The sequence below is a fragment of the Takifugu rubripes genome, chromosome 10, assembly GCF_901000725.2.
Source record: "Takifugu rubripes chromosome 10, fTakRub1.2, whole genome shotgun sequence".
NCBI classification, from domain to species: Eukaryota; Metazoa; Chordata; class Actinopteri; order Tetraodontiformes; family Tetraodontidae; genus Takifugu; species Takifugu rubripes.
In genome coordinates this window covers 5,830,937-5,852,977 of record NC_042294.1, presented here as the reverse complement: position 1 = coordinate 5,852,977, position 22,041 = coordinate 5,830,937, and the positions used below count along the sequence as shown (strand labels likewise).

Here is a 22,041-nt window from a genome sequence, read left to right as displayed (position 1 = left end):
TGGCGATGTCAACACCACATGGCTGCTGAGATAAGACCTTGTAACTCATCGTGTGTAGTGGGAGCTCCAGTGGATTTATTGTCTTGCCATTTCCGTGACAAGAGTGAGAGCCCCGTATTATAGCCGACACAAAGCGGCACCAAGCTCGACACAATTGTCTTGGCTATTTTAAGACTGACGCAGTTGTCGTTCCTCTGTCCGGCACCACTGTGGCTTAAATAGCAAATGCACATGTGCCTGTGGGCCCATTGGTCTTAAAAGGAGGTGCGGTCGGGCACATTGTTGGCACGTTGAGGAATCAGAAAGCAATTTTGTAGATCAGAAACAAAAACAAGACTACTTAGCCAAAAACAAGCTGGCTAAGTAGTCGCGTGAAGTCCACGAAACGGGTTCTCGCTGTTATTTTAAGGGGCCATTCTCGAGGCCGCGGCAGGATCAGCACCTCGGAGAGCGCTGCAGCTGCACAATCCTGGAAAGAACACGCTGCAATTGAAACGATCGAAACGCCGTTTGTTGTTCAATGTTTTATGTTTTGAGCAATTTTCAATTTTGTGCCTGGATTTAACCATTTTATGTATCAAAATTCATTGACAGACCCTGAATACTTTGCCCCATTATAGTATAGCTGAGAGATTCCAGCCATGCTAACACCTTCCTGAACAGTTACTTATGCCTCAATGTCATTATGCCATCGCTATGCTGCCATGCAAGACGTAGAGTAGTTTGTGAGTAAGAATGCTAATGTTAGCATATGCTAATATTAGTATTCATTGGGTTTGGGATCACTTATGATGTTTTTGTGTACTGTCATTGCAATGAGAACAGAAGCAGCTGTCGCAAAGTGGAAACTTTCCATTAGGAGTGACAGCACTATGTTACTGTATATTCCATAGCAACATCCCTAAGGTTTATAGGATTTGATGTGTTGAAACATCCTGTCCAGTAAATATTGCGATATTAAATGAAGCTCAAAAATAACAAGCTGCTGGAGGAGCTAGGGACCAAAATGGCAAACTTTTCTGCATGCAGACTGTTGGACAGACTCTCCCGTATCTCTCATGCAGCAGGATCTACATCTGGTCCCTCTGCTCCTTGTTGTGCTTTGTAGCACCACAGCTTGCAGCTTTATTAGCACCAACAAATTTGTTCTTGACACTAATTACTGCTTCACAGTAAGCACTGCAGTGGGCTCGGCGAATGAAAGCGGCAATCTCCCCATCACCGCGGCCTTTTTGTGAGCTCAAACAGTGACAGGTGTGGGGGAGGAGGGAGGGAGTCAAACAATGCGTCCTCTTTTGGCTGCTGGGTTAAAGGTGCCCCCCTTCAAAGGAAGGAGTGGGAAGAGTAAAGGATGGGAGGATAAGAGATGCGAGGTCATCCTAAAGGGATTTTCTGTTCGTCTATTGAGGGTTGACAGAAGTCTGGAGGAGGATAAGTAATCCACACATCAGCAATGAAACGATATGTCCTCCCAGCGCAGCAGACAAACTGTTTTAAACTTCCCTTCTTTTCATGCTTTCTGCTCAACGGGCACGAGCTCATCTCTTCACTGCCAATTCTGTGGGAGTTATTTCCTGTCAGCGGCTTCGTAGGTGTACCCCTACACGGGAAAAAAGGAGTTAACTCTGTACTTACTGAGAAGCCCGTGACTCTCAAGCGTCTAAAAACAGACGAGAATGTTGAGCCACTCTCAACCCTCAAAAGAGGCGCCGCGAAGGCTCGTGATGCCACAACGTTGGTATCGGTAATGGTCTCACTCGCCGGACTGACTGCTGTAGAGGAGTAGCGGAGATGCGGCTGATGATGAGGGAGGTGTGTAGGCGCTGCTGAGGATCGGTGGAGAGAGCAGCAGGCGCATGCTAACTTCCTCTCCTACATTAGCGAAGGCCCCTCAGGGAGAAAAACAAGATGGACAAACATCCCTGCAGTTTTTTTTTGGTCTGTATTTGAGTGCGGAAATGTGCGAAAGTGGACATCGTGACTGATGCATTCTGTTCAGGCAGCCTATTAGACACCTGGAGCCATAAGCAGATGGGCTGACGACGTCTCTTTCAAGAGGCCTTGCATGCCCGGACCGTTTATTTATTGCTCACGTCCCATGAGGGCTTGTCTAATAGGAGTTTGCCGCAGATGCCGAGTGGGTGTGGATGTGGACCAGGAGGCTCCAAGCACCAGCTGGAGTTGCAAAAACTCCAGGCAAAAAAAAAATCTGTTTTTGGTTTCTTACGCAGACCTGTGAGTGACAACATGAGGGATGTTTCAATATCGCTGAAAACAACCTGTCTGAGCGGGCGAAACAAACAGTCCAAACTTTCTGGGAAGGCTTTTTCATGCCGGGTCCACTGGGTGTACACACTGTACTGGAAATTTGGCCGGACGGGCTGAATAAAAACCCTGAAGCACCAAATATGGCGTGAATGCGGCGCGGGCTGCCGGGGAGATTCCTTTCTGGTCCTCCCACATGTGTTTCCATCTGTGGGGTTTTGTGATTACATGTGACTCCCCTGCTCCCTCCAGCACATGCGCGCATGCAGACGCACAGTTTATCACGCGTAATGTGCAGATTGCCGGGCTGAACTTGGGAGGCTCCTGAATTTATTCCACTTATAAATCCCACACCAGTGTCCCAGTTTTTGCCTGCGCGTGTATGTGCGTGTGTGTGTGTGTGTGTGTGTGTTTGTGCCGGAATCTCGAGAATAATTTCCTCTGTCACTCCTTTCCTCGTTTCTCCTCGTCACCGATTTAATCTCCAGACACGCGTCGTCCCGCTGAAATTATCTTGAAAGAGGTGAGCGGCGACCTCCTCTGAGGATCCTTTTCATTCATTCATAAATCTGAAGATTTCCCCTCCATATGCTGGGAACGCAGGTTTGCTTTTTCCGAAACGCTCCTTCGATCCTCCGTCCGCGCTCGATGAATCCATTAAAAGCTCCTTTGAATAGCCCACCTTGACAAAGTGCTGACAGAGAATTCCAAACAAAGATAAAGTCCGTCAACGGCTATTTGTAACCATTAAGGCGGTGATAAAGACACACATGGGAGAGAAAGCAGCAAAAAAAATTAATAATTGAGAGAGATTGATTATTTAGTGAGGGTGGCTTGGCCAGTCATGCATTCCCTTTTAATTGGTTATTTGTCTCTATTAATGAGGGTCTTGTCCCTCTTGTTCCTAGGGGTTAGGTCCAGCATCATTAGAAGGAAGGAGGAAAAAGAGTGGTTTATGTAAGCGCAGAGGAGCGCGGCATTGCGTGATTTTCAGGCATGTGACGCACGTGTTCTGGCCTCCCTCCTTCCCCCGTCTCACAGAAGGAGAGAGCAGAAGCGCCCCGACGCGTTTATCACGCAGCCGGAGCGAATCAGCACAGGTGCCGCTCCAGATTCCCAATATTTGCCTCGTTAGGAGCCGGATGAGGGTCGCCTGTCGGGATACGGTCGACCCGCCTTCATGTGGATAGGAGGAAAAATGCAGGAGGGCGCCGGTGTCACACGGTCGCAGATCTGAAGTATGAATTGGGAGGATGAGGCCCAACGGGGAGAGACCAGCCTCCGCATTAAGAGGGAGGACATCCGACACCCACGGCATAACTGTATTAAGCAGATTGTTGTGATGCTTTGGGCGTTCCAGCTTCTGTCTGCAGCAGTTGGCGTTGACTGTCAGGAGGGGAAGGAAGGAGCAGAAAGTAAAAAAGACACATTTCTGACAGTTTCAGGTGTTTTATGCTTTCAAAACGCTGAATCTATTCAACGGCGTCACTTTGTGTTGTGATTGTCTATTTTTTTATTGAATTGGGATTTTTTTATGGCACGTCTCAGCTATTTCTTCTGAGTCTGAGCTCGTTCGTGCTGTCAGCAGACATTTGAGCCACTTTGCTGATGCCACTTCAATTCCCGTACTTGTAGCTCTACATTAGAGTGATATAATGTCGTGCAGCACAAATGGGAGCTCTGCATGACCTGCGAGCCCAAAAGTGCTGCCTCGCTGTCTGTCATCCGCTCTCTTATGGGCTGGATCGTTCAAGTTCGAACGGCGAAAATGACCCTCCGCTCATTTGTCATCATTAGCGGATTTTATTGCGACAACTCTGAAGAGATTGTTTACCGCTCTGCCGACAGCTTCCAGCTGGTGTCTGAACGAACCGGCATCCAGCGCGGGCAGGAAGGAAGGAGGGGAAAAGGCCGTGGAATCGGGAGAAAGTAGAAGTGTTGAATGGGAAAGAGAAAGAGAAAGCGGGCTGACATTTTGAGGGGGGACGCAAAGATGGAACGCAATGCAGCCTGGGGGCCAAGGTTAAAGCCGCTGTTGTTCGAGGGACATCTGTTCCCAGAATCCCGGTAACACTGCGGTGCGGCCCGCTGTCCCCGGACCTAATTTAGCCACATATGCTGGCTGACGCGGAATCCACTGTTCCTGTTCGTCAAGCAGGAAGCGTCGATGCCAGTAATGACATCACCATTTAGACACACGGGGAAGCTCTCCCACACACACACGCATGCACATTCGTAGGAGTCTGCACATGAATTTGGGATCCCGGCAGGAATATCGTCTTCGCCTGCCGCGGCGTTATCTGTATTACAGCGGTGTCATGTCGCCATTCCGGTAAGTTCATTCGAGAAAGCAGCGGGGAAGACCCCTTAATTCAGACGCAAATGGGCGGAGCCGTCATAGTTCCATCACAAACGTATCGTTCTAAAGGCAGACACCTCTCAGGTTACTCATGTTTCCCCATCCCCATTAGTTCTGATGAAAACTTCAGAGGGTCTTTTTTCTGAGGGCCCGTGACTGGACTTAATGAATCCGAATCAATACTTGGCATTGATTGCGGGATTTTCTGAGTGTACGGTGGGCCTCCGTGGGCCGTTCAGGCGGCCTGAATTTTTTATTTGAACTGGAGCGTGATGCCAAACAGTCAGGTGAGGTCAACACAGGAAGTGAAAGGCCCCATAATGCTGCTCATTAGTGCTGCTCGCTAATGGGCCGGTTGCTAAGAGCCGCGGGATTTAACTCTCTCTTTCTTACTGCAAATCATGTCCATATGCTAACGGACTGGCTGGTGGATGTCATTTAAACATTCAATCATAAAAGATGAGATCGATCACCGTGCCACTTATGAAATAAGGTCAAATTTGAAAACATCACATCTTTAAATAGCTAGTGGATTTAATTATAAATAATAATTTACCCAACCTTAGGTTTGTGTGTGCGTGTGTGCGTGTGTGTGTCTGCCTGGAGTGCATCAATTGTTTTAAGTGTGGAGGAGCGCGGGTGTGTTTGTTTACTCAGCGAAGAATCACTCTGTCAGGTGCTGCTCGATGCGCATCAGGGCGAGTCAGGGAGGACCTCGCGTCTTCGTTTCCGGGCTTAAATCATGACCAGGAGGAGCTCCCTGTTGCCGGAGGGGGGGGGGGGGGGGGGGGGGGATGATGCGCTGGGAGGTAACAGTGGCAGTAGGACCACAGGGCCACGAGACAGCCAATTCTTTTGATCACGGGTTGCTCCAGCTAAGGAAGCAAAAGTAGCATCAAAGTGGGAAATGTTGTCCGACTTCTTTTGCTCTTGGAAATGAGCTGAATCTTTTTCTTAATTTATGAGAAAAAAATCTGATCCCGTACAATTTGAATTATACTCCACGCTTGGCCAATTTGTACATGGCTTAAGACAATTTAATCCACATTATCCCCATTTTAGCATAATATTCTTTATTTATTTAAACTAAGCCAAGCTGTTAAACACTAATATATGAGGGGGAAAAGGTGTTTTTCATCTTTAATGCTCCTGGCGATTCCTTAATCAAGGTATAATTTACCTCTGATCTCACGATCTCAGCATCTTTTATAGACCCTTCTCTCCATGGTATTTTGGAATTATTATAGGCTTTAAAATGTGACAGGTCCCCACGAGGTTGCTGCGTCCCCTTTTTTATGAGTTTGTACAACCGTAAAGATTAACGGGTCGCTAGTTCACTGGAACATCACTGAAATCATAAACAATGGGGTGGATTCTTCTTCGCAGGCCTTGAAAATATCATGAGTGGGGACCTCGCTCGGACACTTTACGGCCATCGGCGGCAGGAAAGGTTGTTTTTAAGTCGGTATTACCATCGTCCAGATTGCTGATTCACTTCACGGTCAAATAATGTAGCGCTGGAGCTCTTTCAGTAACAAGATTACACAGGCAAGCATGTCAATGTGGAACTATTTACTAGTTTCTTTTCCCCATTATTGGATTTCAGTGTTCGTATGTGCCACCCATCCTTCTCAGAAAGGTTGTTTACTGTCTGTACTTCCTGTTTTCCACGTATGTGCACGCACGGGGTGGATGTCCCTGCTTAATCAGGCAACCAGTCAACAAATGCAGACTCGTCATTTCATCTGAGGTCATTCGAGTAGATGACACTGAAGAATGATGTTTCCAGGCGTTTCCAGGTAGCGGGCGCGCTCAATTCCCTCCCTCCACTTGGAGATCGAGGGTCAAGCTAGCTCAGAAGTCCCGGCTGGGAATTGGGGGCCTCGCACACGCAGCAGCCCAGCGCACGCGTGCGCGTCTTCCTCATGAAGGGCAGCGAGGCCTCCCACTCGCTCGTGCGATTGCGCCCACTCAGAAACTGTTTCACGTGTTCTGATTCACAACTGAGTCAGCCCCAAGGCTCAGTGACCATATTATTATCAGAGAACGCGCCGCTTTAGTCTCTAGCGGTGCGCGCTCATCATGATTAACCCTCCATTTCTTTCATCTGCCATGCTAAGCCCACATGTCGGGTCGTAATAATGCACTTAGCTTCACAGAGGAAACCTTTACAGCATCAAAACAGTCACTCAACTGTAGGAACAACAACAAAAGGGTCCTCCTGGCATCCCTCCTCTTCAAGGAGCTTTGGATGTAGAGTCCGCAGCGGCATCCATACAATTAAATCTGAAGATGATTCAGGCTCATCGTAATAGGATTTCAAGGCTATCTTTAGTAAGGATGGAAGGACAGTTGCAAGTAGTTACTCACTCCTTCCTTCAGGTAATAGACAAATAATCTGATTGCATTGCCAGCTTTTCATTTTTTTAGATTCCCCCGCCGCTCAGCCTGCAGGGGAACACTCATGGCGTTTGCGGAAACGTTAGCTTATCTTCTTACGCGCGCGGATTTGCTCATCGTCTACCTGCTTTGACACAACGGTGCTGATTTGACTGAGCCATAAAGCAGGAGGCCATATTTAGTTCAATATTTAGACTTATTTTACCTTTATTGGTTTTACATGGTTTAAATTTTTAAAAATCAGCATATGAGTGTTACAATCGGTAGCAGTGACCTCTGTAAATTGCAGTGTCCTCATTTTTTCCTGACCATTGCAGCAACAATTACACACTGTTCTGAACACAGTATGTGTGTGTGTGTGTGTGTGTGTGTGTGTGTGTGTGTGTGTGTGTGTGTGTGTGTGTAACCGTGTCCTGTTGTGAATTAATTAAAGGAAATCTCCCATGAAGAGTGGGTGCATCCCCGTCTGCTCTTCACAAGGACCGACAGCCTATCAATAATCCCCAGCCTCTGCCCGACCTACCCACAGAAGGCTACCACCCACCCACACACACACACACACACACACCCGCTATACCTCATTCTACCTCCATGGTAACAGTCTCCCAGCGCCGCTGCTGAGCCTTGTGATCATCACTCTGATTTGCAGCGGAACAAAGGCTGTAAAAATTGCCCGTTATTACAGCTCTCTTATCAGAGCTCCCTGCTAGCCTCCGCTAGCTCACTAGCTTATTCATTCATAAAGCCTTCGTTTCCCTGATTTTTGTCCCGTTTTCTTAGTGACGTTTGTGATGTAGGCTGGCTGAGGTTGCTGAACATGCTGACTAAGATCCATCGTGAGTCATGACTGAGGTAAACATCGTGGCACTTTGTGAGGCAGAGAGCAGCAGGAGGGGTTGCCCCGCCGCAGATAATTAGTGGAATCACTCAGCCGAAGCGCGTGCACGCCAACGCACGCGCGCTCGTGCCCGCAATGTCACTCGAACCGGATATTTAACGTGCACGGAATCTCTTTTGGGGTTGGAGGGTTTTTTTTCCCGTGACGACAGCTGCCGTTCACACGTGAGAGCCAGTGGATTCCATTCACAAGTTTCTATGGTTACAGAGACAAGCGTCAATATGCTCTTGACACCATAGTCCCCGGGCCTCTCTCTCTTTCTCACTTCGAGCAGACGGGAATTCAAGGTGCCATTTGGTAATTGGGTTGAAAAGAAATTTGTTGTTTTAAAAAAAAAAAAAAAGAGGGTTAAAACTTTGATGCAGGGAGGGACGCCTCCACCACCATGTTTGTTTTTCTCTTTGTTAATTTCTCTGTTGTTTCAGCCAACTCTTTCACTTATTCACCGCTCTTGTGTCTTGTCTCTGGCTCCTCTCTGTGTCGCTCATGCATTTATTCATGCGCACATCCTCGAGGGGGAGCCTCGTTAGAAAGTAAACCGTGTTTTCAGTTTGGTGCGCTCCTCTCTGTAAACAGCCCTCACTCCTTTTCGGCCTTTTTTCTCTATATAGTTCTGTGAATCGTGGTAAAATAAAAAAGACACACAAGTGCAACGCTGTCCTTGGAAGTGTAGCTGAATAATAATAAATCAACTCTGCTTTGGTCAGGGAGTTTTGCACTGCTAGCACATAACTTTAAAGAGACTTTGTAAGAGGCCCCGTTGACATTGACACAATATTCACATCTGAAGCCATCACTCACTCAGACAGTGGACATTTCACTGGGGTAAACGCTGGAGGCTGAAGCTGATGGGAATATCAATAAAGGGGGGTGTCATTTAGGGCTTTATTCTTTATATTTGATTGGGATTAGCTGGTTCCTCGGTGATCCCCGGGCCTCTCTAATGAAAGGCTGCTCCCAGCATGAAGGGTAGAGGTACAAGGATTAGCTCAACTCCTTTGTGCATCACACCTAATCTGATTTGTCTCTTTATGTCCATTTGGGGGGTAAAAAACACGGGAGGAAAAACCAACTTCATATCTCAGTAATTAAGAGATGATGACCAGTTGACAGGCTCCCCGGTGGGGCTCCCTGATGTCAGAAACATAAGTATGGACAGCAGGGATGCAGCTAATTATCCAGTTTTCCTTAGAATATCACAGGAAAAGAAAAGTTTAACTTACTCAAAGCTGATGCGGGTGGGGGGGGGGGGGGTTGCCTTGAGCTTTGGGAGCCCACTGAGTGCAGCTGAATGCGAGAAGTAAGAAAATGGAACGTCGGAGCAAAAGATACAGGCGGGAAGTGGTGCCAGCATTTGCTTTGTATAGATCTGGCGTGTGTGGGCGGAGCCTCTCAGGTTTTCTCTGTGAAGGTGAACAAAAAGAATACCCAGAAGAGGTGACGGGCGGGTCATTTCTTTGATTCTGAAACTGATGGTGCATCTTGTCTTGGAAGTGAGGGGAACCAGCTCGCAGATAAAACCTAGAATGCTCCTCGGTGAGACATTTGAGGGTATGGGAGCATCGTGGGTATCAGCAGAGATCCAGCCCGCATGTTTGCCCTTTGCTTCCGTGGGTCTGTGGGAGCGTTGGTTATATGGGCCTTGGTCGGGTGATTAACACAGTAATCGCTGGTCAGGCTCAGGGGCTCACAGAGGTAATTACATATAGTCCTGTTGACTGCTCTCTCTCTCACGCTCACTCTCTCTCTATGTCTCTCTCTCTCTCTCTCCATCTCTCTCTCTGTCGCACAAGACAGGACTCTCCCCTGTGGAAAGACTGAGCTTCTCGAACTAAAACACACAAAAATTACCATTAAAAAGTTATGCATGGACATCATCCTTTATTAGAACGTGCACCGTTCTCCTCTTTAACATGCACTTTTATTAGATTGGGCTTGTATTGAGGGGTGTGTACATGGATCTACGTGCTCCAGTGTGTTAGACTGAGGACTTCAGAGGGGCTGAGTGTGTATCTGTCATCCTCTGGCTGTTCTCTTCTCTCCGGGGAGGCGAGTCAGAGGCATATAGGTTAATAATGTTGTCACGCTATGAGGGCTGAAGGCTTGTTCTGCCCAGCAGCGCACATGCTGCAACATATGGACACACATGCACCATGCAGCATGGGCGCTGAAACACTAGACCTAACATCTTTATTTGGGATTCAAAGGAAGGAAATTGGTTGGATTAGCATTTAATGCAATCATCTAAAGTATATCACGTCGGCATTAATGAGATTTAAACAGTTTGGGCTGTCTTCTAGCTGAATCACATCCTTTTTTCCCTCTGTATATCTTCCTTACCATGTGAGTTTTTGTATGATAATTTAATTTAATGCTGGATTTGTGATTTTAGGCTGCACTTTTAACGACCTGGGCTGTTCCAGGTTGACACCAAGGACAGGTCTGATGGAGATTGCAAAGTATGGACAGTGAGAGATGAAGAGAGTGATAAAGAATGCAGTGCCATCAGTTTTCCTGAAAAAAGAGGGGGGGGGAGTTGTTCTTACTCCCTAAATCTCAGGATTTGATGCATCAAATGTGCTGCAGTGTGCATGACTTTCCTCGCCGCCCTTCCTGGGAGGCTCGGTCTCAGCAGGACCACTTTGGCATGGAATGCTTAATTCCCCAACCTGCTGAGTCATCGTCAGGAATAGCATCGGGACACCATGGGGATGTTTCTTCTTCCTTTTCTTTTTAATAGTTACTCCGATGACATATGTCGGGCCACAGTTGCTCCCGCCCTGATGATACTGTGAGGCGAAACGTGATGGCAGAGGCAGGAGGTTATGTTACAGGATGCAGAGAGGGACGGATCTGGCTTTACGGATCTATTTCAGTCAGCGGATAGCTCCAAGATCCTATCAGAGCTTTAAATAAATTCATCAATATGCTTGATTGAGACAGAGAGCCAGGCCCAGAAATGGCCTCGCTAGCTTGTTTAACATTTGATCAATTGCTTCTCTGACTTTGAAATCAGTGTGGGCGCTCGTACATTACTTACCCAAGCAACTAAATCTTCCTAAAATCCATTTTCCACATCCTGTATCCTGTCTGCTCTGTTTAAATCCTGTTTTTATTTCTGTTGTCATGCCCGTATGATTATGAAAGTGGAGCTCAGACAGCCAAAAATCTCCTTTTTGATCCCCACATTAGAGAAGGCTTCTATGTATCCTACATCAAACAATGAGGATAGTCAGCTTTGAAATTCTGGGCAAGGGTTGTTGCCATCTTGCGCATGACGATGTTATTTGCAGTCTTTGAGTTCCTGCCCATTCATGAGGAAATGTAAAAACTTTAATTCAAAATAATGATAAAGGAACACATTTTAAATCTTGTATGGGATAATAAATAACTTAAAAATACAGATAAATAGATATCAGAGGGCATTAGATGGCCTGAATTTTTTTTTAAAAAAGCCACCACTGGGAAAGTTTTTTTAGTGTAGACTTTTCAGCCACCAGAGGGCGCCTGTGAGGCTTTGACCTCACTGGTTAGGCCCTTTATTACTTACAAGTTGCTTGGCCACTTACTTATTTTATTAGGTATTTGAGCTTAATAGCATCAGAGAAGAATATTCTGCACTTTTATCACTTATTTTCTAAACCTCAAATGTCACTTTCTTGTTTGTTCCATTACACCACAGCAGTATGAAAGGTAGATCCAGATTCCTGATTCCTGCCTTCTCCCAGAGTCATCATCAGGAATAATCTGACACTATCACATTACAACATTCTAAATCTTCTTGCCTTACCACATGCTGGAATAGTTGTTGCCGGCACGGATGTGTTTGTGGCACAACTTGCCCATCAGAAGAACGCAGTAGATTAATATTTAATACAAGCCCACTTTTCCTTCTGGTTCCTTCTACAGAATGAAAGATCGAGTTATGCAAAAACAAATACCAGCGCAGCATACATCAAATGTGAAAAGAGTGGGAGAGAGAAAAGGACTCAATATGTTGGGGAAATGGGGGGAAAAGGACGACACACAAGATTGCTGCCGTGCACAAAGGAAGGAGGATTATGCAGGGAACACACACCTCCAGAAGGAAGAGTGGAGTGATGGATGGCACTCTAAACAAAATGTAGAGGAGTAATTTGATATATAACCTGCTTTAATTATTTAACACCTCATCCTCCTGAATAGACTCAAGCGATCCTGAATCAAAGGCTGCAAATTGATGACTATTGAATATTGATTGCTTTCCGATTCCTTCAGTCCACTCCGCCACTGTGCTGCTGAGGGAACGTCCCACCTCCAGGAGGAACTTTTGGCTGAATCCCTCAGGAAACCTTCTGTTGCCTGCAGGAAGAATGACTTAATGAGTGAATAAAACTAGTTTCCTCTAAAAAGTGTTGCAACTTTTCCAGAGAGTTAAGAGTTAGAGTTATTGTTGCTTTCAAAATTAATGAAGCAGATGGCCAGTGGCGCGGTTTCTTTTGTACAAATGTGTTGCACAGGAAAGTTGTTGGACATATTTTAGTTCCAAACCTGTTCTGCCAACATTTATTTTTGCCTGAATTTTACCACTGTTGTGTCTGTAATTGTTCCAATCATGTCTGAAAATGGAATCACTGGGGGGGAAACAGTGGAAGGCCATCAAATATCACATTCCCCCCCATCGCTCTATGGATGAAATCCATCATAAATGATAATAATTAATACAAGACTGCTTTCCCAAACTTTTTTCTAGCGGTGCTACAGCTGTAGCTCCTATGGATCGCAGAAGGCTGGTTAACTGGGCGTCTCCACTCGCTGCACACTGCATTAGCTGTCCTCCCATTGATTGGCATTATCATAGCCCTAATATCCCACATTGGTTCTGTGGCGTAAAAACGGATCATACCCAAGGCATCGCTCAATTTGACCAGTGCAAATTGATGGCACAAGTGGAAAGGGAAGGATACGTGGACACCTGGGAGGTGGATTGTGGTCCAAGAGAGCTTTGAGCAGGGGATCAATAGGGGCTTCCTGGACCTGACTCCCTGTCTAATGTCATGTGTGCATAATCAATAGAAAACCCCAAACCACTGGCTGCACATTTAAAGAGAAGTTGAAGCTGCAGGAACTGTGGTAAAGTCTGATTTTTTTCCACGGGGGACGTGAGGAAGGTAGAGGGCTGAAGATAGAAATCAGGAGATGCTCGGTTAAAAGGCTTTAAAAAGCTATAAAGTCCTGTGTGTTCTCTCCTGCGAGTAAACCTCGTGCTCCCAGAGGATCTAATAGTACCTTAACGTATGTGAATGATAGAGATGTGATGGCTGTCTGTGGCTGAAGTGCATTCTCTACCCTTGACTTCATCTAAATCGCTGCCTAAACTGCCTTTGGCTCTGTATTCTGAGCTGTCCCCGGAGGACTCGAGCCAGCTGTTTTTTCATGTTTTGTTTTCGTGTGCCATTTTTTCTGGTTATATAATGGGTTTAAGGGGGAAAAATCAAGTGCCCAGAGGAAATCCTGAAGGTACTGTACGACCGAGAGGTCATGTGACCTCGTATAATCCACGCCGTGCCCTGTATCTTATTGCTAATCGTAAAAGTGGAGCCTTTTCTTCGTCACACTCTGCAGCTAAATTAGTGAGAGGAGTTGCTCAAGAGTCTGAGGGCATCAGTAGCACATCACTCACGTCACCTTATTATCTGAAGCCGCTGCCTTCCCGTCTAAGCTAATCAAGAGAATCCTGACAGTGACCTGACTGCAGTGTCCTGAGGTCAAAGGAACTGAGGGATGACGCAGTCTGGAGGGTATCACATGAAACTTTATTTTTACTGGGACCTTCGCGTAGCACTGACTGCAGCTGTGAGTCTTAAACCAATTCTTATTCAGATATTGTTAATCTTTAAAGTTGATAGATCACTAGTGGTTAAATATAGCACTGTCCATTTGTAGACAGTCCTATATGGTTAGCTCTGTTAGCAGTCAGAGTTGACATGTTTAGCATGTTAGCGATAAATCCAAGTCATTTTGGCCTCGTTGAGATTTGGCCAAGTTCAATGAGATACTGTTTCACTTCCTGTTTCTGATAGTTATCCTCTTGCTCGGTCACCTCCGGGCCAGCTGCCCTGACTGTGCCCTTTTTTTTTTTTATGTTCCACCTGAGCTGTTCGATGCTATACTTAATGTCCCACACATGCAGATCAGGGGCAAAGAAGACAGTCCAAGTAATTGATCTTCTTAACTACTCCCACTCAATTACAAGAGGTTAATGCAAGCCACCTCAGGATTACTCATCCCCACTCTCAGCGCCATTTTCCGCTGTTCATGAGTTAGAGCTACAGTAGATTGCAGAGGTGTGGGACAGTGAAGACATTACTCTCTACAGTGAGTCCTCAAAGTCCTCAAATCTGATTGTGTATCCAGTGTCAATTATTGTGTATCCCATCAGTTATCATCGACCATCGTTATCTCTTAAACCCCAGTCTATTATATTAATAACCACTTCCTTTAGATCAACAAAGGGCCCGTTTATACGACGTTTTCCAAATCTCTAATAAAAAGGTTTCCCGCACAGACGATGTGTAGAAAACCATCTGCGTGCACTCTGTGGTACACATGCTGCTAAATTAGCAATGGAGCTGATTCAGTGGTATCTCCTGTTAACTAATTCTGTCATTTCACTTTTCACTTGTCAGTTTCTGGAGTCATGTCTTGATTCTGTCACGGTAGCTGGAGGCTGATAGATGCATCAGAGAAAAGGGTGACCCCAGAACACCTCTGCAAAGCCCTTGAACTTAATCCCAGCGTACTGAAGTGAGACGTGATCTTTGCTAAATCAGGGCAGACCGAGGAGATGTGCCTACTAACTTTGGACCACGCCGTGTAAATTCATTTAGGATAATCTGCCTGATTTGCAGCCTAATTCCACTTGTGATTAGTATTCTAGCTGCTATGATTTCCAATCTTGACTTGGAATCTTCAGCCTTTTTTCATTTAATAGGATTGAATATTCAATTCTCATCACACTCTCGCTTTCATATATTACTCACACCCTGTCATCTATATAAAGAGAATGTACACAAAGCCCACTTTGTATCCAAACTAGCTTTTTTAATCACCACTGCCCTTCCTTTACTTTACTGACTTGTCTCATGAGTAGTGAATGATAGTGTGCAGGACAAAGGATCAAAGCAAAGGTTTACAAATATAGTTTGAAAAGCATAAAGACAAGAACATCCAGCACTGTAGATGAGGGACAATCAACCATGTTGCTCATCCTTGCCTCGTAACATGGAGCATCACTTACTTTGCTAGTGAGCAAATACTAGAGCTGTTATATAATGATGCTGCAATATCCTTTTTATGCAGATGTGCATGAAAACACAATTAGTGGACCTAATTGATGTTGATCCCAACATCATCAACGTAAATGTCATACGCACAACAGTCCAACCACAGTAGTGTCATTGAAGCAGGAGGCTGATGGATGCACCAGAGAAAAGGGTGACCCCAGAACACCTCTGCAAAGCCCTTGAACTTAATCCCAGCGTACTGAAGTGAGACGTGATCTTTGCTAAATCAGGGCAGACCAAGGAGATGTGCCTCCTGACTTTGGACCGCGCCGTGTAAATTTATTTAGGATAATCTGCCTGATTTGCAGCCTAATTCCACCTGTGATTAGTATTCTAGCTGCTTCGGTTTCCAATCTTGACTTGGAATCTTCAGCCTTTGTTCATTTATTGGGTTTGATATAGCTGAGATCCACAGAGGACTCACAAAAGAATGAAACTGTTGACTGCTGTGGTGTGTGGGACAGTTCAGCTGTGTGGTCTGACCAGGGCTCCACTGCATGAGTTTTAGCTAAACTTGGAGTGATACGCTAGGACAGAACAAAGATAAACACATTTTAAAAAAACAATTTCACACTTTCTATTTATTTATGGAGATGGGTAAAAAAAGCTGCAGTTGAAGTGCAGCGTCATGCTGTGTTGGCCTCGTAGGATTATGCGGGATGTTCTTACTGAGTTCTTACTGAGCAGAAAGTGCAGCTCAGGAAGGACGTCAGAGGGTCATTAAATCTGGTGCAGTATTTTTTTGGAAGCTTGTTTTTCTAAATCGGAGGATGCTCATTTTAAAGCAGATTTCGTTAGCATTTTTTTGTTCACTTTTATCTCTGCTGCTCTGAGAACTTTCGATCTAATCTTTATGGCCAAACCCAGTAGATAATTTAATTGATCAGCAGCAGAAAATGTCTTAAGTGAACTTTTTATTGGTTCTTCTATAATGTGTACTCCACTAATGCCCCCCTCTGTTCTCTCTTTTCAGATTCTAGCCATTATCTCCATCCTCTTTATCGTCCTCTCCACCGTCGCTCTGTCCCTCAACACCTTACCAGAGCTCCAGGTCCTAGACGAGTTCGGCCACGCCAACGACAACCCACAGCTGGCCCATGTGGAGGCTGTGTGCATTGCCTGGTTCACCATGGAGTACCTCCTCCGCTTCCTCTCCTCTCCCAATAAGTGGAAGTTTTTCAAAGGCCCGCTGAACGTCATTGACTTGCTGGCCATCCTGCCGTACTATGTCACCATCTTCCTGACTGAGTCCAACAAGAGCGTGCTGCAGTTCCAGAACGTCCGCCGTGTGGTGCAGATATTTCGGATCATGAGAATATTGAGGATCCTCAAGTTGGCCAGGCATTCTACAGGACTCCAATCTCTTGGATTTACATTGAGAAGGAGCTACAATGAACTGGGGCTGCTCATCTTGTTCCTCGCCATGGGCATCATGATCTTTTCCAGCTTGGTCTTCTTTGCTGAAAAAGACGAGGATGCCACCAAATTTACCAGTATCCCTGCCTCGTTCTGGTGGGCGACCATCACAATGACCACCGTCGGCTATGGCGACATTTACCCGCAGACTTTACTCGGAAAAATAGTGGGTGGGCTTTGCTGCATCGCGGGGGTGCTCGTCATCGCTTTACCTATCCCCATCATCGTCAACAACTTCTCTGAGTTCTACAAAGAGCAGAAGAGGCAGGAGAAGGCCATCAAGAGGAGAGAGGCACTGGAGAGAGCCAAGAGGAATGGCAGCATCGTGTCGATGAATCTCAAAGACGCGTTTGCACGGAGTATGGAGCTGATGGACGTGGTGGTTGAAAAAGAAGACGACAAACCCTCCCTGGAAAACCACCTCACGCCGGGCCGCTGGGGAGGCTCCACGAGGCACGCCAGTTCAGAGACTAACCTGAAATCCCCAGATAAAAGAAACCCAGAAACTTTGTTACACAGTTCCCCTCATCGCGTAACCATCACCACCACGGGAAGTCCCCAGTGGACCAACCGCACCCCGCAGCACCTTAACGTGCAGCAACTAGAAGAGATGTACAACCAGATGAGGAAGTCCCAGTCCTTCACTAATCTCAACATTTCATGTTCCACGAGCGCTCGCCCCGCAGCCTCGACTGCGCCCGTGTCACCTAAGAAATCTCACAGCCCCGAGTCTGCTTTAAAAGAGAAAGTACATCTGGAGATGAAGGAGGTCCCTGCTCCCTCAGCAGATTACCTAGTTTCTGACTCAGGTGTTGGAAAAGGGGGACACCTTGAAATTAGACATGCAAAAGCACCACCTCATTTGGATCATCAGAAAGTAGGGTCCAGGGAGGAAGGAGATCTTTATGAATCTTTCAATCCAGCGGGTGGGATCGACATGCGGGAAGGAGAGAGTTTCAGCTGTGCTCTAGAAAACAGCCAGGGATCTCAAAAGAGGAATAACCCTCTTAAAATCAAAGGACTGTCAGTCAATTTCACCAAAACATCTGCAGAAGGCCCACTAACGCCACCGAGCACTACCTCTCCTGGAGACAGGAGCTCTAGCATCCTGGAATACGAGTCTCCGGAAGGTGAGACGTCGCTTCTTATCCCCAGTTCAGAGGAGCTGCTTCCAGTCACAGAGGAGCAGCTCTGCCCTTTGTCCCCAAAGAGGCTGGTAGTAGACACTCCCCCGGGCGACGAAGATCAGTCCACTGACAACCTCGAGGAGCAGCATCTCCTGGAGGCGGCGGGCGCCACTCCTTTGTCACCCAAGACGGACGCTCAGAACTGCACCCAAGCTGCGGCCGGCGCAGACGAAGAGTTGAAGGACGACAGCAGCCAAAGTGGACTCAAAGTAGACAACCACATGTTCAAGTCAGACATCCACCTGATACCTGGGGAAGGCAGCCTGTCTCCGACCTGTGAAACCAGCATGTGACTGTGGGGGAAGCCCTGAGGGACAGCAACCCCCCACCACCTGCAACTTCAGCCTGAGGAGCAGCAGGAAGCAGACATCGGTGCTGTTGTAGAGACAGATATTTTTGCATGGCATGAGAAGTCCTTTTTACTTGTGTTGTGTTTTGCTGGAAAAGAAAACCGCAGCACGTTGTGCAGATGCTGGACTTATAGAGGAGGCTCTTAAAAAGCAAAGGAACCCGACTTTTAGACACTTTGATCCTCCTAATGTACATAAAGACGTTCCCTTTTTAGCAACGGAGGAAAACCGCACAGAGGGCCTGAACTGTAAAAAGCATGCGTTAAAGGAGGCTAATTTACGGTGCTGAAAGCACTTCACTGTAAATAGTCGGACATGTACGGCAATGACAATGCACGGAAGGCAACTGAACACTGTGTCTGACAGTGCAATGTAAAAAAAGCGTGAAGAGCCCGGAGGTTAACCACAGAGGGCCCCTCAGACTGGGTATTACATCGTAGCGACTTATTAAAAAATGAACAAAAAAAAAACATATCATTACTTATTTGTGGAAATGCAAATTGTTCCCATGATGACCCTGTTATGTTTTATGTTGTGAAGAATGAACTGTTGACCTCGTCACTTTTGGTTGTCATAACAACTGTTGAACTTTTCATTTGAGCATTCGATATGCAGTCTTTAACGAGCGAGATGGAATTAAAACCATTCTGAGTCCTTTTGAAAGATCTGTAGTTGCCAAAACACACATATAACCGATAAGGATCATGCTATTTAAGATATTTAACGTGGTTTTAGGACAAGGTTTGCCCCTTGTATTTTGATTCTCTCCAAATCACACACGAATGTATTTACTCTCAGAATATAGATATATGTACACCTAATAGTAGTTTTAAGGAAAAAAATATGAAATAAGTAGGTTTAGATGGGTCATAGACAAGTTCTACATTAGGTGAGGTTCCATTAAATAATAGATAAGGATATTTATTAATGCAGCACCATAGATCTGGTCATATTACACATATACACTTTACACACACACACATACATATATATACTGGAAGTTTTAATTGGTCGGATTTTAGAAAAATATCATTTCAATGGACCAAATCAAGCACACTTACAAGCTTTCATCTATCTCAGCTGCATAGTGGCATATACTGTACACTCACAATATTCATCCTGACAGGGTTTTGGGGGGGGGAATTTTCTTAGGGTTTTGTTTACTTGTGTTGCGTTCATCAGCCGTCCCCTTATGTCAGAGTCGCCGTTTGTTTGGTCTACCCAATCCTGCATTTTAAAGCAGCTATTGTCATCTTTTACAGTCTTGGATTGTACATTTTTGTGTGTGTTCTTGTGAACAAATATGATTTTTACAGTCAAACTTAAACCCAAAGGAGTTTTATTGTATTTCCTCGTGCTCTGTTCTTGCTGTTCGTTTTACACCGACATTGTATGTTGCCTTCAATTCCACTGTACTTGCTGGGATTTTTATTTATTGTTTCAGCATGACACTTGGCTGAGTGCACTAGCAGTGTGTTTGTGAATGCCACGCAAACCAGAACGGTACTGAAGGGACATGAGTGGGTGATGTCTGTGTTGGTTTTGTTGTTTTCTTCATTTTGCTCATTGTTGTCATCTTACTGTGTGTGTTTTTTCTCCTCACAGAAAGGTATGGAATGTGCAATACCGCATACTGCAATCTATGCAGGCCAAGAATTGTGGCACTTTATTTTCTGTCTGTTTTTAAATGTACAGGCAGAAATGACTTGTATTTTTCAAATGATATATCTTTAATATGAGGCAAAACAGTATTACAACTTCCAGATTATCACACAATGCAAATGAGAATTAGAATTTTACTTTTTAATGTTGTGTCACTGGCGTTAAAGTCATAGCCGGTGTTGGTGTACCTTAAATTTGGTTATCTGTGGGTGGGGGGGGGGGTCCAAATTGACCACTTTTGGCCTTTTATATTGCTGTTAGATTTACATTTAAAACTGTCTGTGATTATATAATCTAATTTCAATGGCCACACACAAAAGAGTTATGTTTTTTGTGAATTAACGTTGAGAATGATTCTATTTTTTCTAAACCAAAATGGAGCACGACTACAATTGCCATATGGTGGTTGAAATGATGCGTGCCTTTTCATAACACTGCTGTTAATGAGAAGGCAGCAAGTCATTTTGCTTTGTTCATAGCACTGTACAGAAAATTCTAATTTTATAGCAGAAATCAGGTCTTTATGTAATAGATACAATTAATGTTATTGATTTCTCAGGTTTTCTATAACTCTGATGTTCTGATTGGATACGTTCTCTGTCATTGCGTTAACGATCTAATGCTACTCCTGTACTTCTTTTGAAAGGCGATGTTGTCAAATTCATGTCGATGTCTCGACTCCGGGGTAAAGGAGAGGCAGTATTGCGCCCTTCTCCTGGAAACCCATGCACCACATTCAGTGTCCACCGCCATTAATCTTCAGTGAGGCAGACAGGAGCACAAAGGAACAGAAGTTTCACCATTTGACTTTTTAAAAAGAAGAAATAGACAAAATGGGAGCAAAGTTTCTGCATCTGACCACCGACAGGAAGAGATGTCACTGATGCATCCGATTAATTGTCACGCTGACAGATTCGAGTGATCCCATCTACAGCTGTTAGGGACATCTTTTTGAAATGGTGATATCTAATCAGAGACGTGGTCCATATTTCCTTTTGTCTGCCCAACCCAACATAATGTCATGCAGTAAAAAGAGGAATGTGTGGAATTGTATTTCACATGAAATCATTGATCCCTTATTGGAAAGTCAAATCTTTTGCTAGTTAAAATGATGTCTTTTTTATTGTTTGGGCTTTTTCTCATGAGGAAGGTACCACAAAAACCTTCATGTTGAACTTACCATTCTCCCCAGAACTCTTATTTGTAGTAAACATGCCTCCATGTTAGTCTATTATTCTTTCATTTTGATAGGCAGGAAAGTGGAACAAAGGATTTGGACTGATCAGATATGGTTCCCGTTGGAATGATGTTTGTGTGGATACTGAAATTAATTCTGTGAGCTGACAGCGAATGGACTGTGCTTTGTCTTACTGTCTCACAACAGCATTATCATCTGTAATACTGTATGAAGTGGAAAGAGTGGGTCTTTATTTTCTCTGAGAGAATGGCAATTGTGTGTGTTACCTGTGCGTGCTTATGGAACCCTGCTCCCTAAAATGCATTGTTTGTTCTTATTTTTGTGTTTTTTCTGCCTCATTTTTCATTTTGATTTTATTTTATTTTGTATTTATTTTCTCTGATCAGTTTTAGAGAACATTATCATTAGACACATTCTAAGCTACAGACTGTTTCTGTAAAAAGCAGCATCTTTGTATGCATGTTGTAGTCCGAACAATTATGTGACCACAAAACTCTTTGTTATGTACATGTATGTCAACACTTCTGTAGAGCATTCTTCCCCATTATGTCTATTAGCATATGCAGAATATCAAATAAATGTGTATATAACTGCATTTTTTTCTTGATTTATTGTCATTATATAATGTAACAGACAATTTTGCTTAGAAATACAAATGTTCCATGAAGGTGGGTAGCACTTAACCTTATCTATGCTTTATACTTAACCTCTTACAGCAATCACATTCTGTCTTGTAATTCAGAGACAGAAAAACAAAGTATACACCATTACACATTTTGAACTGTACAGCCCACATCATATACTTTGCACATATTCTGGCAATCATGTTTAAATGGATTATAAATAATTATGTATTAAGTAAAAATAGAAATGTATTGTAAATATCATTTATTAGGTGTAACAAAAAAAAGCATTAGAACTATTGTACAGTGTGGAGGAACAAGCGGTAGTGACTATTGTACAGTAAAAAAAGTAGTTGTT

General features: G+C 44.8%; 1 protein-coding gene across 1 annotated transcript in view; it reads left to right on the top strand.

Moving 5' to 3' along the window:
• kcnb2b (potassium voltage-gated channel subfamily B member 2b) overlaps positions 1–21,645 on the top strand; it is a 58,521-nt gene extending 36,876 nt beyond the window's left edge. The window contains exon 3 of the mRNA XM_011607921.2: positions 16,221–21,645. Coding sequence (XP_011606223.2) covers positions 16,221–18,143 — 1,923 coding nt within the window. The 3' untranslated portion in view covers positions 18,144–21,645. The remainder of the gene's footprint in view (positions 1–16,220) is intronic.
• Positions 21,646–22,041: the final 396 nt, after the last annotated feature.